Genomic DNA, 18,727 nt, shown 5'->3' with positions numbered 1-18,727 from the left:
AATTTCATAAGCAAATGTTAGTGTGACTGCAAGCATACTTGTTAAATCCACCTTCGTAAATAAAATTCCGCTTTTAAATAATTAAACAACAATATTGGTAATATGACCAAAACATGACATGATATATTAATAATAATAAAAAGATAAATGAATTGGGAAATTTTAAACAAAATTATGCGTGGGCCATATACGGTGCAAAAGATTTAGTATTTATTCGGAATTTTTGGATTTTTTTTTAAGGTTTTTGTCAGTACTACGCGACGGTCACGCAATTGTATTGTATTTATATTCATTCGTTAAACGACGCTCGTCCAAAAAGGCAGAAAATGTGGAAAATAATCGAGGAACAGTGGTGAAAAGTGCGTGCAGACATTCGCTTCGGTTTTTCGTGTCCGATTCCTTTTCGCAGCCTGTTTTTCATAAAATGTCAGTATCATGTTGTCGGTGAATAAAAATCGCCAGTTTATTTTCCGCATTATAACGGTTAATACAACCTGCATTTTTTATCTGTGATTTATTTTTTTTTATCAAGTGCGCCGACGCGCCAGAAGTTTATATTCTGTTTTTATGTTTTCCCCTTAAAATGAAACGTGACTAGTTTGTTTTAAATTGGTGTGCAACGAAAACAAGAAGTTGAAGAAGAGGGAGGAGAGGAAGCAGAAGAAAAAGAGCAACAGTCAAGTGAATTACTTTTTTTTTTCGTCCATGCCGTCGCTGCCGACGTCGACGCCGTTGCGCCGCCGCATTTAGTCATTGCATCAGTGTGTGCGTGTGTGTGTGGGAGATAGAGAGAGTGTAGGAGAACAAGAGAGTGGAGAGAGAAAGGGCGGAGTAAAAGTAAATGCGTGCAATTAGCATTTAATGCAATTACTATTAACCGCCCGCTATTGTAATTTAGTTTACCTCACTACCTTTGCCTTAGTTACACACACACACCTGTTCGGCTAGTGGTAGTGCAAAAATGAAGTGCAAAAGCGGCGGCAACAACAATTGTCTGTTAATTGCTGGATATTTCGTAATGCAGCAACAACAACAACGGTAGCAAACTGTAATAGCACAGTGGAGATTGGATAAATGGAAAAATTCCATTAAGACTAACATGGTTGGGCATATAAATCATATCGGTTCTTTTTTTGCATAGAGTATAAATTTCATATTTTACCCTAATTTCTGAATCGCAGTAAATGCTCGCGTGTCCAACTGCAGAGATAGCCCACTGTACTTGTAGTAAAGCGCCGTTACAGCCACAAATGCGCGTGAGTGTATGCATGTGTGTAGTGTGTGTGCATCAAATCACACACTTGCAGCGCTCATGCACACGCACTTGTACTTGTGCGTGGCTCACATTTCCATAGCCCCCCGCCCCCTCTCTTTGTTGCTTTTCACCTGCAGCTTTCGCTTCTGCTTCTTCTCCCGCCGTCGGCGCGCGCATACACATGCACGCATGTGCCGTTACAAATTTGCTTGGGCATAAAGCATTTTTCTTGCATTCGCCGGCGATTGTTAATGGAAATCGTATTAGAAAACAACAATTACAATAGGCCCACATCTGCCGCTCTCGCTCTCTCTCGCTCGCTTACTCACCTTTCCTCTCCCGCTTCCCGTTTCCCGTTACAGAGAGTGCAATACAAGTGCAATATTAATTAAGTAATAGAGGAAACGTAATATGCGTGTGCAATACAAACAAATTACCATGTAACCAGCCAAGAGAAATATATATGCAATACATACATGTGTAAAACAATAACCGCAAAACACCGCCCATTCCCGCTTGAAAAGTAAAACCAACAATCTGCGAAACCTTCGACCATCATTGGGTTTTACTGTACTTGAAAATGGACTGTGCCACGCGAAAACAACAACAATTACGGGCACATCATCAGCAGCAACAACAAATACAAATACAACCACAAACACATGGACGAAAGCGGCGGCGATTACAAAAACAACAGCACCACCGCCACTACTACCACCACCACCACAATCAACAACAACAACAACAACATTTCTGGTGGCTTGTTGTTGGCATTTTGACAATTTTTTTGGCTCAGGTGAGTGAGAAAAAACAACAAACAGAAACAAGAACAACAACAACAAAACATAGCGATAAAGATAAAGCGACAGGTAAACCCACAAAGTTAGTTACCTTTATGATTTGGGGAAAGATTTTGTAGTTTTGCCGACCACACAGACAATTTGCAAACTATTTTGGAATTTTTTCGTTATTTGTTTTTTGTTTTTTTCGAAAATTACAATCCAACTATTTTCCACTTTTAATGGCAGAAAATGTCTTTACTGGGTTTTTGCTTCGCTGAGTGCGTTTTAGGAACTCGTTTGGCCGGTTCTAGTTGGGATTTTGGCTGGGTGTTATGTTATTTTAATATGAACTCGCTCAACCGCTCACTAAAATTGAACTAAAATCACGATAAATCCAGATTTTATATAAAACTCTGATCAGTGCGATATAAATATTTAATGTGTCCAATGCGTCAAACCTGGTTTACTTGTTATTTGATTTTAAATTCAATTTTCGGTAGCCTAACTATTAAGCATAAACTTTAGCCGCTTTTCATAGCGCGAAACATTTTGCCAAATTTGCGAACTAAGTTGGCTTTTGGCCAGAAGCGCACTGCATTTGGTACGCAAGTCGATCTAAAATGACTCCCACAGTTGATGAATCCGCTGATTGAATGGACAAATGTGTGTGTGATTTTGATGGGTGATTTGTGGGCCTATTCCAGTGATTATTCCTGGTTTTATTGCCTGAGTTTTTTACTCCAGCCCCAGCTTGTGTTTTGTTCACAAAACTCGTTTCGTCTCGTTTCGTTTCGTTTTGCATTGTTGTCGCATTGAAAGACAATAAAAACAAAATCCCAACCACATCGCAACAAGTAAAAAGTTAAAAAACAAAAAAAAAAAGAAGAAAACACTAAAAAGCGAACGCAAGTTAAGCTCAAGGTTGGTTCTGATGATGACGCTGTCATCGGCAGTTCCTCACTTCCTCACTCAGAAACGTTTTCAATACGCTTTTCGAGCGATCCGAGATTGCCAAGCATTGTCGTCAAATAAATCTAATTTTCAAACACCAATGAAGTAAATTGCCCCATTAATCAAACGCTGGCAAACTTGTATCTTTTTTTGGGCAGATTTGTTCGATGCAGTTTAGTATCTCTGTATCTTTGGGATGCACAACAATGTTGTCCTTGACTTTGCAGTTTCTGTTACCAATAACTGGGCAAAACTTCTTGAATATGCGAATATGCGAGTATGCACTGCTGTGTTAGTTTTTTCCACATGCTTCATATTCAAAACTCACGAGTTGGCTTTCATTTTATCTGGGCATTGCCGCGATTGCGGATCGCGGATCGCGGGTCATTACGTGCCGGCTTATCGCCCGAACTTGGAACTTGGCCGAAAGTATTCGTATTACTAAGCGTCCAAAACATACAAATGCCAAAATGTTTATAAAAAATGCCAGCGAAGAAGAGTGGCGATGACATCAGCCAGGTCTTTTTTTCACTTTATTCACTTTTTTCACTTCGGGTGAAAAGAGAGTGGGGCGGAATGTTAACAGCGTAAGAAGGTGTAAATTTGACTGATTTTTTATGGTTTTGGGCATCGCAAATGCCCATTTGCTTCGTGTGCTCTCTGTTGTGGATGCATTTTGTGGATTCACTCGCAACTTTCGCATTTCTTTTGGCTTTTATGTAAATGCAAATGCAATTAGGCAGTAGTCAATTCATACCTTTTCCTTGTCAGTCCATCGCCATTCCATTGGTAGGGAGCAGTCTGAAAACTCAATTAGAAGCGAGGAGATCGAGAACCAAGTGGCGGCAATTAAGCCCCCTTTTTTCGGCTAATATTGGAACTGTGTCAAGTGGTTTTCCTTTGGGGGTGTGGGGGGTATGTGTTGAGGGAAATTAAGCAAAGCACCCCGAGAATAAAACCAAATTAGAGTCGGAAAACTACACAATTGCCTGGGCAATGGGCCTTTCTTTGTTTACAATTTGTGGGATCGATGTAAAATTAACTTTGGCTCCATTAATGGAAATTGTGTGTTTGTGTGTTTTCCATTCCAGTGGAAGTGGGAATGGGAATAGGAATGCCCCCCTTTTGTTCAGTTTTCCTCGTTGCCACTGTTGCCACTCTCAAGATGCCACTGTTTCGTCCACTTTCTTGTGGGCGCTGCTTTTTATTGCGTACTTGTGTGGCAGTGCCTGGTTGTTGGCACCTTCGACTCCGTTTGCCGTTCACTTTATTGTTGTGTACCTATTACCATTGTTTATGTGGCAGCTGCAGAGGCAGTAGAATCAGTTTGGAGTGGCCCAAAGGGAGGGAGGGTGGTACTTACAACTAATTGGCATGCGGGTGGAGTTGGGAGTTGGGCGAAATGGAGCACACACCCATTGGAATGCTAGAATTTCACATTGTCTTATGCTCCACCCACCTCACCTCAGCTCACCTGTCGAAGAATGCGCAAGAAGAGACCAGTGAACTTTGGAAGAATCTGCGGCTTTCTCTCGGCAAACACAGGAGATGGAAAACAAATAAGACAGGAAGCGAGTTTCGCATGCCAACGCAAGTGACAACTCAAACGGAGAATCGGAGAATAAACAAATACTTGTGCATAAATACAAATATATATATATATATGTAAACATAGATATATGCATATATATATATATGTAAACATAGATATATGCATATCCATTTATGGCTTGTTAATCTCTATTTGCACTTGACTATAGACCCCATCAATTGAAGTGGAGGCTTCTGAAAATAGCTACATCGCAACATCACATGCTTGGGGTCCCACATCACATCGAATCACATCATTATTTATCCACTGGGAACTCCAGCTAAACAGCTGAACTCTTAGCCCGTTTGGCAATCGAAATCGCAATCGAAAGCAGTCGCTTTTCAATAAATAAATACTTCATAAATTATACTTTATAAATTATACTTGATGCGACTTTTCCCAGTTTAGTGCTATCTTCGCCCTATCCGGTTTCACTTCGCGTTGGGTTGACTGACTGACTTATATAAACCTATAATAATTTGTTGCTGCATCGCTGGCGCTGGCTAAGTGCCCATTTATCAATATAATTATTGTTTTGTTTTGTTAAACACTTTTCTGATCCGCCGAATGGGGCTTACATGCCACATTTGCGACGCCATGACTTCTGGCTAATTTTTGTGCTGATTCCTGACTGCTGACTGCCGATTGCCGATTGCTGATCTCCAATTATTTGCGTTCGTACCGAATTCTCGTGCTGTTCTGACAAAGCAACTACTAATTAATTGATATTAATTGCGGGGCCAACGCAAAAACTGGGCCAACTCGACCCGAACCGAAAGGCCAACAACAAGTAACAACAAATAACCAGCTGGCCGAAAGAAAAGATTTGCTTGGCCAAAATCAGTTAAAGTTAAAGTTACAGGTGCTGCTGGTGGTGGAGTTGGAGGTGGCGGAGGAGGGGGGCACATAAAACGACAATTTGTTTATTGAACGCAAAAATATGGGTACAGCTAAAAAAAAAAAAAATAAACATTAAAAATTCCAAAAAAAAAACACACAACGCACGACAAAAATTGAAGCAAAATTCGAGAGAAGCCTTTGGCTCACCTAACTGGTTTTGGTTTTCGATTTTGGTTTTGGTTTTGAATTGGATTTGTATTTTATTTTTACTTTTATTATTATTTTTTTTTGCTTATTTTTTTGCGTTCGAGCTCTCCATCTCTCTTGCACGCACATACAAATAATTAGCAAACAACCTACAGCGTTTTATACTTGGCGAAATAAAAAAAAAAAGTGAATAAAAAATAAGACGAAAAGTCGCACATTCACAAGAAAAACAAGCCTCAAATTCGATCTCACGCATTCCACGTTTGCGATTTCAATTTGCGTCGCGTTGCGTTTATTTATTTTTTATGCCGCCCGGTTTGATTTCAATTTATGCGATATTTTCGCACTGGCTTCATATTTTCAAATCGTTTAGTGAAAAACTATTATGTTCGTGCTTACTTTACTCAAGTAATTATGGGGCTTCGACAAAGAGCTACGTTGTTCACTTTAAAGTTCAACGGAATATTCCTGCGGCTAGAATCGATATTCCATTACGCACTCTGAGTAATATTTGATTTAATCCCAAACTTTCCCAAAAATCTTGGTGGCTTAGCGGCAAAAAACCAAATAAAAAGTGAAAGGCAGGTCCGAATAACAACATGAAACAAAATCCAACTTAAATTGTCAATCAAATTGGCTTAACCCAAATGTAAGTAACTGTCGATTACAGAAATGAACGTGTGTGCAAATTAATCGAAATAATCGATTGCACCAACTCGCATTATAATCGATGTGCAGAGGAAGTATTTAGTCGGTGCTATATAATTTTAGGAAAGCCATGTTATTATCTTTGATTTCAAATCGATAGCTTTGTTACAGAGACATGCACAATAGTTACTCCGCATTTATTGGATGTTTGCATTGCAAAATGCTCGCATTTTGATTAGAAAACCCCTTAAATTGAATATCTTCTCATGGCGTATTCCTCCGAGTGATTAAACCTTTGATGATTATTGTTTAATTGCCATAGATTTATTTTGATTGCTATAATAAAGTCGTAGTTGCTGCTTTTTACATACCACATACCACATAGCTTACATACATTAGCTAAATCGTTTCAGTTCAAATGATGACGATACTCTTCGGTTTCCGTCCCATCACTGTCATAATCATGCCCATCATCCTAATTATGACCATTAGTATGATCATTTAGGCTTAAAGGTCATATTCATTTGCCGAATTGAAGGACACAAAGCGAAGTATCAGAGGCTACTTCAATGTGCTTCAGTGTGCTATGTGCTGTGTGCCGTGTGCTGTGGGCTGTGAATGGGGGCGTGATCAGAGGTGTCGATGATAAAAAGGGGGCGGTGGGTGGGCATTATTATGATAAATGGGCGGCGGCTGATCGCTTTTGGCTCGATTTGACTAAAAACCACTTTAACTTCCGTTTTCACATGCAATTTGCCATTGTTATTGCTCGTTTTCAGTTCGCATGTGACATGCAATAGCGGCAACCACTGCCACTGCCTGCAATCGAATTAAGAAATCATATTCAAATTGCATATGCAGTTTGGGGCGTAGGAAAATTGGTTTGCTTGTTCCTACCATTCAGGTGGTGCTGCCTTTTCAATTGCCATTTTCCGGATATGTTTTCCAGCCAGATCGGAAACTCCATTTCCCATCTCCCATTTCCCATCTCCTTGTACTTTTTATTATTATCTACTACTTTTTTGTTTTTGGGTAGCCCCCTGAAATTCGATATCTCATATCCGCTGTTCTGCTGACGTCAGCATTTGCCTAATGTCCGAATAACGTTGCAAACGTGATCAGCGTCATTATCATTCATATATGTAGATATACTACACTATAGATATACTTCACTATAGATATACTATACTATGTATCAGTCGTCAGATGATCGGACCATTGGAAATTAACAAGTTGCGGGCAGAAACAAAAAGCAAAAAATAAATAATAAAAAACAAAAAGCAAAAAACAAAAAACAAAGATCGAAAATAAGCAAATAGATCGCAATCGGTTAATTTGATTTTTGCATTATATTTTTTTATGGCGATACTGCACTTTATATGTGGCTAATTATCAGCTCACCAGCGACCATAGATATTAACTGCGCAATTATCGCAACTTAATTGTACTCATTTATGAGGACGCCCGCAGAATAAATCACCAGATTATTGCACTTTGGCACATTCACAAGTAGATCCCAACATGTAACCCCTTGAAAAAAGAGGATGGCGTTTCAATGCGTTTACGCAACGGGAAACCCAACTATGGACATTCCCGAGGGTACCCAGAAATCGATCAAGTTCGCATACTTGCAAACACTTCCAAGCACTTTATTTGCTTTCGATGGGCCGGCCAGACAGGAAATCCGATCGAAGGGCTACTGTTTCCCCTAGAAATGCCGAAGAAATGCGAAGCAATCGTAAACACATTTTGTATATAGAGTAGAGTTTTGCCTTCGCATACCTAAGGGCAACCCGAGCACGAACACGAAAGGGTACAGAAATGCCAGGAGAAGATGTGTGTGTTTTTCCTGATTTTCCCGATTTCCGCTGAAGCAACAACGAAACAAAGTCGTCCGTGGGTGGGTGGTGGAAAAGCCCATCCCATCATCACAGTGATGGCCACTCTCGTCATTTCCAGAGGCCGCTCATTGAAGATAACTGATGTGTCGGGGCCGGTCATGTGTGAGCCATGTGCGCCTTATATAATATAATACAATATAATGCAATTTAATAATAATTTCCATAGCTGCACACAGCACGAGATGCACTGCACCCAGTGGCATTCAGTGGAACTCAGTGGCACTCAGTGGCAGCCAAACGGAACCCTCGTGAATCACTTTCGCTGGCTGGCTGGCATTGTGTACCAAGTGGTGTACAGTGTGGTGTGGTGTGTTCCACACTTGGTGTTGTGATTGTGCTACAGTCATGATCAGTGGGACGTGGGACTGAGAGAGAGATTCATGCTCTTATCGCCGAATACGATTTCCAATATGCAGCACTCGGCTGCGTTATCTCGCTGATTAATGGGGGATTGCAGCGATGTGGGTCACTTTTGAGGTAGGCTGAGGTGGGCTACCGCAGAATGTATTCCCGATTGAAATACCCTTGTGGATTGGGGATTGCAGATTGTTGATTCACGGGCAGACTGGTCAAGTATCGGTCATATGCGCATACTGAAACATTGAATACTCTACTCACTCGGCTCACAGTGAGTTGTGAGTTGTGATTTGTCAATATGAATAGAACTCGGACTAGAACTGTGTGCCTGTTAATCACACAGCACACAGCAATTCCGACTGCGAATATTTCACTGGCAGATGTGTTTTGGGCAGTATAGAGATTTACGGCGATTTTCGTGTCGAGAACAAAAAAGCCTGGGCTGGCGTAATTGTTGCGGTTAGCGTTTGATTTATTTGTTCAGTTCTAATTAAACTGTTTTTAAGATTATTTATAGACGCTATTAACCGCAACTGGAGGGGTTTTTTGTGTTGTTCTGTTGCTTGGTCTTTAATGCCTTGTAGTTGTATGTTTTTGCCCACTTTTTACCCACTCATATATATATATATGAGCTCTTGGAGTTGATTGTAACGTTTCAAAGGGTTTTATAAATTGTAATTTGCTCTCTGCTCTATTTTTTAGCACACAAATGCCGCCGATCTAGTGATAAATGTGCCGAATGCGAGCAGCAACGCCAACGCCTTCTACAGAATCGACTACAGTCCGCCCTTCGGCTTCCCGGAGCCGAACACCACGATCCCCGCCAGCGAGATTGGCAAGGACATCAAGTTCTCGAGAGCTCTGCCGGGCACGGAGTACAACTTTTGGCTGTACTACACGAACTCCACGCATCGGGAGCTGCTCACCTGGACGGTGAACATAACGACAGGTGGGTTTCTATTCTCTGTAGTAGAAGTGTAGTCTGCAGTGGAGTGGTAGGATTGAATTGATAATGCTTTGATGTGCAACAGCTCCCGATCCGCCGGCCAATCTGAGTGTGCAGCTGCGGTCCAGCAAGAGTGCCTTCATAACGTGGCGACCGCCGGGATCGGGCCGCTACTCGGGATTCCGGATCCGGGTGCTGGGCCTCACGGATCTGCCCTTCGAGCGCAACTACTCGCTGGAGGGCAACGAAACGCTGCAGCTGTCGGCCAAGGAACTGACTCCCGGCGGCAGCTACCAGGTGCAGGCGTACTCCGTCTACCAGGGCAAGGAATCGGTGGCCTACACCAGCCGCAACTTCACCACAAGTAAGTCGGGACAGCGGACAGGAACGCGTAGTCCGCACCGCAGGTGCAACTTCTAGTGCATCGAATAACTAACCGCTAACTGCAAGCGGTGATCCGTAATCCGGTGGTGCTGGGCCATGACTAACATGTTTAATTCCACTTGTCTCACTCTATATATATCCTATAATGCTCTCAAGTCGACGGGAATCTGAAAGTCTGAGCAGCCCGAAGGTAACCCTCTTTACACACACACCCAACTAAATCCCTAATTTCACCAGCGTTTTACTAGTGTTTTTTTTCGTTAATAAACGGTTGATTAGTATTTCGTTCGAAGCGCTTTTAAGCAGTGGCGCCCAATTCGATTTGAAAATTGTTAATTTGTAATGATATGTAATGATTGGATAGATATTCACACTCAATTCAGTAGCTAATTCCTCGCCATTGGCTCGGGATTTGGGGACCACTGTGTCGGGCGTGTTGCGTCTTTATTTCTCTGTATATAATTTGATTAACTTTATCAACTCTGTACATATCCTTCAAATAGTAGATAGTTTTTGCAATCATTCTTACTTTTCACGTTCCTTCCTTGGCTAAAAACGTATGGTAGACTAACCCAAACACACCTATTACCTATTAATCTACTCACCTTAGCTGTTAGCTTAGCTACCTTAGATACATTTACCATTTAGCATTTACCCAAGACTCATTGCATCTCCGAATCCCTCTCTGCCCGCTGCATCTTCACCTACCGCGCACAGAGCCCAACACGCCCGGGAAGTTCATCGTGTGGTTCCGGAATGAGACGACCCTCCTGGTGCTGTGGCAGCCGCCGTTTCCGGCCGGAATCTACACCCACTACAGGGTCTCCATAACGCCGGACGACGCCATCCAGAGTGTGCTGTACGTGGAACGCGAGGGCGAACCACCGGGTCCGGCACAGGCGGCCTTCAAAGGCCTCGTTCCCGGGCGCGAGTACAATATCTCGGTGCAGACGGTGTCCGAGGACGAAACCTCATCGATCCCCACCACAGCCAGATATCTGACCGTGCCGGAGCGCGTGCTGAATGTCACCTTCGACGAGGCGTACACCACATCGAGTTCCTTTCGCGTCCGCTGGGATCCACCGCGCACCTACAGCGAGTTCGATGCCTACCAGGTGATGCTGTCCACGTCGAGGAGGATATTCAATGTGCAACGCGGTGCGGAGGGCGAGTCGGTGTACTTCGACTATCCGGATGTTTTGGAGCCGGGTCGCACCTACGAGGTGGTGGTCAAGACCATTGCGGACAATGTGAATTCGTGGCCAGCCAGCGGCGAGGTTACCCTGCGGCCACGCCCAGTTCGCAGTCTGGGCGGATTCCTCGACGATCGCAGCAATGCGCTGCACATATCCTGGGAGCCGGCGGAAACGGGACGACAGGACTCGTACCGCATCAGGTGAGTAATGCTTACTTAGTTTAATTAGTTATAGCAAATACGAAGTAACACGCGCTACCTTCAGCTACCACGAGCAGACGAATGCCAGCGAGGTGCCGGCACCGTTTCCGGTTGCCGCTGAGTCCCAGATCACCACGAATCTCACGGAGTACACGCTGGACTCCCTGCTGGCAGGACGTCGCTACCTGATCGCCGTGCAGGCCTTGTCCAAGGGCGTGGCCTCCAATGCCAGCGACATAACGCGCTACACGCGTCCCGCGGCGCCGCTCATCCAGGAGCTGAAGAGCATCGATCAGGGCCTCATGCTCAGCTGGCGGAGTGATGTGAACTCGCGCCAGGATCGCTACGAGGTGCACTACCAGCGCAATGGAACGCGCGAGGAGCGCACTATGGCCACCAATGAGACGAGTCTCACGATCCACTACCTCCACCCCGGATCCGGTTATGAGGTGAAGGTGCACGCCATTAGCCATGGAGTCAGAAGCGAGCCGCACTCCTACTTCCAAGCTGTTTGTGAGTATTTCACTTTTGAGTCACGTGGATTACTTGGAGATCAATTCTAGTCAAGTCCGTTTGTGGATATCGGGTTCTAATACCTTGTTGCAGTGCTAGAATTTGATTAAGCTTGACAGCGCTATGATATATGTGCCATTAAATATGAATTTAATTCCTTTATGGAGGTTTATTGCCTATTGCCGCTTATTAGCGAACGGCCAAACAGGTTGTAGTAATCAAAAGTGGTTGGATTTTGTGTTTCCCAAGTTCTACGGCCATTGGTCAACTTAGATAGCTGCTTAGCTTACAATGTATTCCCAAAAATAATAAAATTAATATTAATTATTGGTTCCATTCCCCTAACAGTTCCCAAACCGCCTCAGAATCTCACGCTGCAGACTGTGCATACGAATCTAGTGGTGCTTCACTGGCAGCCGCCGGAGGGCAGCGACTTCAGTGAGTATGCGGTGCGCTACCGCACGGACGCCTCGCCCTGGCAGCGGATTTCCGGACTGCACGAGAACGAGGCCAGGATCAAGGACATGCACTACGGCGAACGCTATCTGGTGCAGGTGAACACCGTGAGCTTCGGCGTCGAGAGCCCGCATCCGCTCGAGCTGAATGTGACGATGCCACCGCAGCCGGTGTCGAATGTGGTGCCGTTGGTGGATTCGCGTAATCTCACCCTGGAATGGCCGCGACCCGATGGCCATGTGGACTTCTACACGCTCAAGTGGTGGCCCACCGATGAGGAGGACCGCGTGGAATTCAAGAATGTAACGCAGCTGGACGATTGTGAGTTGTTGTACGATGTGCTCAACTGTGCGTTTAATCTAATCCCAAATACCCAAATTTTCAGTGAGCTCTCCCAGCGTTCGGATACCCATTGAAGAGCTGTCGCCAGGTCGCCAGTACCGCTTCGAGGTTCAAGCCAGTTCCAATGGCATCCGTTCCGGGACTACCCACCTGTCCACGCGCACCATGCCACTGATCCAATCCGATGTGTTCATCGCCAATGCGGGCCACGAACAGGGTCAGGATGAAACCATTACGCTTAGCTATACACCCACTCCGGCGGACAGCACTCGCTTCGATATCTACCGCTTCTCGATGGGCGATCCGACGATCAAGGACAAGGAGAAACTGGCCAACGATACGGAACGCAAGCTGAGCTTCTCGGGACTGACGCCTGGCAAGCTGTACAACGTAACCGTGTGGACAGTGAGCGGCGGAGTGGCCAGTTTGCCGGTCCAACGGCTATATCGCCTGCACCCGCTGCCCATCAGTGATTTGAAGGCCATCCAGGTGGCGGCCCGCGAGATAACGCTGCATTGGACAGCACCTGCCGGGGAATATACCGATTTTGAACTGCAGTACCTAAGTGCAGACGAGGAGGCACCACAACTGCTTCAGAATGTGACCAAGAATACAGAGATCACGCTGCAGGGCTTGCGTCCGTATCACAATTACACATTCACCGTGGTGGTGCGTGCGGGTTCCACGCAGGGCACTGATTCCGACGTTTCCGGCAGCACCCTGATGCGCAGCAGTGCTCCCATCTCGGCCAGCTACCAAACGCTGACCGCTCCGCCCGGCAAAGTCGAATACTTCCAGCCCAGTGATGTGCAGCCCGGGGAGGTTACCTTCGAGTGGAGTCTGGAACCCGCCGAACAGCATGGACCCATCGATTACTTCCGCATTACATGCCAAAACGCCGACGATGCAGCCGATGTAGCAAGCTACGAATTCCCGGTGAATGCCACTCAGGGCAAGATTGAAGGTCTGGTACCCGGCAACCAGTACATATTCCGAATACAGGCCAAGTCGGCTCTGGGCTACGGAGCCGAAAGGGAGCACATCCAAACCATGCCCATACTAGCACCACCAGTACCGGAGCCGAGTGTAACGCCCCTGGAAGTAAGCAGGACCAGCAGCACCATCGAGATTAGTTTCCGGCAGGGCTACTTCTCCAACGCCCATGGCATGGTTAGATCCTACACGATAATCATAGCCGAAGATGTGGGCAAGAATGCATCCGGACTGGAGATGCCCAGCTGGCAGGATGTGCAGGCATACACCGTGTGGTTGCCTTACCAAGCCGTAGAGCCCTACAATCCCTTCCTGACCAGCAATGGCAGCAGAAAGAGCAGCCTGGAGGCGGAGCACTTCACGATAGGAACGGCCAACTGCGAGAAACATCAGCCTGGCTACTGCAATGGTCCGCTGCGGGCAGGTACCACCTATAGGATTAAGATTCGCGCCTTTACGGATGAGGACAAGTTCACGGACACGGTGTACAGTTCGCCGATAACCACCGAACGCAGTGATACCGTCATTGTGGCGGCTACCGTGGCGGCTGTGATGCTGGTGGCCATGGTGCTGGCGGTGGTCTACTGTCAGCACCGCTGCCAACTGATCCGTCGCGCCTCCAAGTTGGCCCGCATGCAGGACGAGCTGGCCGCCCTGCCCGAGGGCTATGTCACGCCCAATCGACCCGTTCATGTCAAGGACTTCTCCGAGCACTACAGGATCATGTCGGCCGATTCGGACTTTCGTTTCAGCGAGGAGTTCGAGGAGCTGAAGCATGTGGGTCGCGATCAGGCTTGCAGCTTCGCCAACCTGCCCTGCAATCGGCCCAAGAACAGGTTTACCAATATCCTGCCCTTCGACCACTCCCGCTTCAAGCTCCAGCCGGTGGACGATGACGATGGTTCGGATTACATTAATGCGAACTACATGCCGGGTCACAATTCGCCGCGCGAGTTTATCGTCACCCAGGGACCGTTGCACTCGACGCGCGAGGAATTCTGGCGGATGTGCTGGGAGAGCAACTCCAGGGCGATTGTCATGCTGACGCGCTGCTTCGAGAAGGGTCGCGAGAAGTGCGATCAATACTGGCCGGTGGATCGGGTGGCCATGTTCTACGGGGACATCAAGGTGCAGTTGATCATCGACACGCACTTCCACGACTGGAGCATATCGGAGTTTATGGTCTCACGGGTGAGTTGTTTAGCATTCATCATGGTCTGTCTACCTTTTGCTAATCCCATCGTTTTGCAGAACTGCGAGTCGCGAATAATGCGGCACTTCCACTTCACCACATGGCCGGACTTTGGGGTTCCGGAGCCGCCGCAGTCGCTGGTGCGCTTTGTGCGCGCCTTCCGCGACGTCATCGGCACGGATATGCGTCCTATCATCGTCCATTGCAGCGCTGGAGTGGGCAGATCGGGCACGTTTATCGCCCTGGATCGCATCCTGCAGCACATTCACAAGTCCGACTACGTGGACATCTTTGGCATCGTATTCGCCATGCGAAAGGGTGAGTTCTTTGTGATATTCTGTCCATTCCCCCTCCGTGACGATTAACCATAATGATTTCGCATGTTTGCAGAGCGCGTGTTCATGGTGCAGACGGAGCAGCAGTACGTGTGCATCCATCAGTGTCTGCTGGCGGTGCTGGAGGGCAAGGAGCACCTGCTGGCCGATTCGCTCGAGCTGCATGCCAACGATGGCTACGAAGGTGAGTGGAATTGCATTGATTGCTGTTCCTTAGCCAGACTCCCAACTGTTCTATTCCCCCTCATTTTATCTGATTTTTCTCTATTTTCACTCTCTTTGCGGATCAAGTTTTATAAATATTACTCGCTGATTAACTTAATCTGTTTATTTGAACACACAATCTGGATACGGGCTATATAACTTGTAATTTGGTGCTTATTATTTTTATTTTTATTATTATTTTATATCGAGTTCCTTTGGCTGCGGTTCACCTAGAGGTTCTTCATTACTTTATTTGCGATTGTAACTAACCAAAAATGTTCAATAATTTATTTTCTTCTTTCTTTTCACAATCATTCACAAAAAACACCCATCACACAACTAAAACACGATTGTAAATCACACAAAAATTGCCTAACCTCCTACACATTTTCATATGCTTCTACTCCTGCAAACGAATTGAAATCGAATCGAAATCAAATCCGATCAAAAACACCGAAAAAAACAACCACAAAAAAGTGACTAAAATTTACTTAGAGCGCCAGCCACAAACGAAACTGGGAACCTTGCCCATACGAGCTTCTCTGGCCATGGCCGAGAAACTGGACGCGGATTTAATGACCGACAAGGATGAGGAGGAGCAGCACCAGCAGCAGACTCAGAACCACCAGCAGCAGCAGCTGGCCAAGGAAGATAAGCAAAAGAGCAGTGATGACGATGAAGAAGACGATGACGACGACGACGATGACGAAGACGATGACCAGCAGCCGTTGAACAATGAAACGACGGCCACCTTGTCATCGGGCAGCTGCAGCAGCAGCACCCAGGATGTGCATGTGGATCTCCAGAAGACGATCTCGATCTCGATCTCCATAGAACACGCCGCGCAAGAGCAGGAACGAATCTGCACCGGCGCAAAGTCGCACTCAGACACCGAAACTGACTCAGACGCGGACTCAGAGGACGATGATGAGGATGGGGATGGGAAGGTGGCCAAGGATGGGGCTGTCGCCGATGAGGATGGCTGGTGGTATTGATAGAAAGGTCGACTTTTTTAGGTTTGTACCCCACATAACAACACAACACTACAACACAGACCCAAAATTTGTATGTTCCATATCCAAAATGACTGCTTAACTCGCTTTTGCCCCCGACTAAACAAAAAAAAAACAACCACAAAATTCTAACCGCACTGGAAAGTGAACTAACTTACATTGACACATCAACACACGGTTATGGGTTAAAAAAACAACCAAAACAATCAAATCAACCAAAACATTAGATATTGCATCGAAAAACCAAAAGAGAGACAAATTTAAAACCCGCACTAGCCTGTTTCAGTTCATGTGTTATGTTCTCGCATCCGAAGAGCGATGTTGTCAGCCCGATTTCTAAAGTATCTTTGCACTTTTCCAGATGACGAGGGCATAGCTGAGACGGGAATCTGAGGATGCTTGCTGCGGGAACATCTACATATGATATAAAGTACCTATAGTTATTTTTTTTAACATGTACTATACGTAAAATCTGCCTGTGATGTGCTGGATGTGATTTGTCTACGAAGTGGCGATCGGAGTTGCTGTCAAATGAGTTGAGTTTGTTGCCCTGCCCTTATTCTGCGGAGGATCGCTGGAGAGTCGCCGAAGGATCGCCGGGGGATAAAGGTCGCGCTTTTTGGCCTGTGCCATGTGTGCGAGTACGCCGTACCGCCTGTTTGCCATAGAGCTAAGCTAGCTAGCCCGCTTATTTAATGTAATGCCGCCAAACTAGACCAAACCAACAAGAGCGTAAACTTAAGCTTCAGGTGTAACAATCTGCTACCTATTTTTGTATCTACCTATCCCTGTACCCTGTAACCTGTACCCTGTACCTACTATAGTTACCTTTTACCTATTACCCATCACCTTTTGCTCTGTCGTGTTGTGTATAGATTTGTACATTTGTTTCCAATTAGTGTGCGCGTCGATCGATATTATGACCATACTATGTTTACCATTACTATTACTACTATGACTATTACTCTAAACGATTGTGTATTATTTTATTATATAGTTTATATAGCCTAGTTACGTTGTATCGATAGACTTTAGACCACGATTAGTCAGCGAAATGTTGGCTCTAACTGCATGCAGCTTTCCATCTCGAAAGTCTCGAGTCTCGAAATAACCAAGCGATTCCATCGGCTCTGTCCGAAGCAGCATTAGCAATTGTACACTAGCAATTGTGCAGTTAAAGTTATTAGCATTTATTTTACTTTATTGTATTGTATTTTTTTTTAGATGTGCATCTACACAAGATCAATAAATTTATATTGAGACCAGAACAAACATAACCTTGTTTCATTTGCATGCGTTGTTGTTGTTGTTTCCACTTTCAGCGGGCCGAAGAACCGGCGCATGGCGAGGTTTCTGAATTTCAGCTACCAGGCGCACAGAATCGAACAGCACGTGGAAATAGAACAGCTGATCGCTGAAACTGAAGCTTACTTAGGGATGGGAAATTCAAATGAACGGGGAGCTTTCGTGTCTATCGGTGCAAAGCTCGTGTCACGTCCTCAAGAACAGCGCGATCGCCCATCTCTAGGAGAGCAGCCTAGAACAGCTGATTAGATTTACTGGGAGCCATCGACGGCCACCTGCTACCCGTTTCTGTTCGCCTGGTATTCAGCATCGGTACAACTGGCAATTTTGGCCGAAGAAATTGATTGTGGCGCTCCAGCGATGGAGCAAATTGGTGATTTTTCGATTTGAAGTACCAGGCGAACAGAATCGAATAGCAGGTGGAAATCGAACAGCTGATCGCTGAAACTCAAGCTTAGTTAGGGATGGGCGATTCAAATGAACGGGGAGCTTTCGTGTCTATCGGTGCAAAGCTCGTGCCACGACCACAAGAACAGCGCGATCGCCCATCTCTAGGGCAGCCATCATGAAAAGGGAACAGCTGATTAGATTTACTGGGAGCAATCGACGGCCACCTGCTACGCGTTTCTGTTCGCCTGGTATCCAGCATTGGTAAAACTGGCAATTTCGGCCGAAGAAATTGGTTGCGGCGCTCCAGCAATGAAGCAAATTGGTGATTTTTCGATTTGAAATACCAGGCGCACAGAATCGAACAGCAGGTGGAAATCGAACAGCTGATCGCTGAAACTCAAGCTTAGTTAGGGATGGGCGATTCAAATGAACGGGGAGCTTTCGTGTCTATCGGTGCAAAGCTCGTGGCACGATCTCAAGAACGGCGCGATCGCCCATCTCTAGTTCGTTTGTGCAACCTAACGGTTGTTTTCCAGCAGCTGACGACCATAAATGCGGCAGCCCAAAAGTATGCACTACTTTTTAACGATTGCAATAAGCAGCCTGAAAGTATGTTACGGAGGCTGTCCAAGTTTTATGAAGAGTGCTGAAGAATGTGTGAAAAAGTGCTGCATACGTTCAAGTCAAAGCTAAATAAAATAAATTTTTTATGTTAAATAAAATACT

At 45.6% G+C, this 18,727-nt stretch overlaps 1 protein-coding gene across 4 annotated transcripts; it reads left to right on the top strand.

Moving 5' to 3' along the window:
* The first annotated feature begins 287 nt into the window (after positions 1-287).
* LOC122623258 (tyrosine-protein phosphatase 10D) lies at positions 288-17,578 on the top strand. 4 transcript variants are annotated; one of them, XM_043802303.1, is made up of 12 exons: positions 288-359; positions 1,618-2,051; positions 9,235-9,481; positions 9,564-9,842; positions 10,580-11,258; positions 11,323-11,771; positions 12,120-12,548; positions 12,613-14,753; positions 14,814-15,072; positions 15,145-15,273; positions 15,771-16,309; positions 16,668-17,578. In XM_043802303.1, the coding sequence occupies exons 2-11, from the start codon at positions 1,836-1,838 to the stop codon at positions 16,286-16,288; spliced, it is 5,346 nt and encodes a 1,781-aa protein (XP_043658238.1). In that variant the 5' UTR covers positions 288-359; positions 1,618-1,835; the 3' UTR covers positions 16,289-16,309; positions 16,668-17,578. The 4 variants fall into 4 exon arrangements, with proteins under 4 accessions (XP_043658238.1, XP_043658239.1, XP_043658237.1 ...); XM_043802304.1 differs by having other exon boundaries at positions 295-426; positions 15,789-16,309; XM_043802302.1 differs by having other exon boundaries at positions 295-426.
* Positions 17,579-18,727: the final 1,149 nt, after the last annotated feature.

This window comes from Drosophila teissieri, chromosome X, assembly GCF_016746235.2.
Source record: "Drosophila teissieri strain GT53w chromosome X, Prin_Dtei_1.1, whole genome shotgun sequence".
Taxonomy (NCBI): Eukaryota; Metazoa; Arthropoda; class Insecta; order Diptera; family Drosophilidae; genus Drosophila; species Drosophila teissieri.
Note: the sequence above shows the minus strand (reverse complement) of the source record. Positions and strands in the feature narration are given on the sequence as shown.

What these genes read in the sequence shown, in the direction of transcription:
- LOC122623258 (XM_043802303.1), top strand. Translation starts at nt 1,836, where the DNA reads ATGGACTGTGCCACGCGAAAACAACAACAATTACGGGCACATCATCAG. An exon ending in CGGAGTTTATGGTCTCACGG is followed by an intron (nt 14,754 to 14,813) that starts GTGAGTTGTTTA and finishes ATCGTTTTGCAG; the next exon opens with AACTGCGAGTCGCGAATAAT. An exon ending in TGCCAACGATGGCTACGAAG is followed by an intron (nt 15,274 to 15,770) that starts GTGAGTGGAATT and finishes ACCACAAAAAAG; the next exon opens with TGACTAAAATTTACTTAGAG.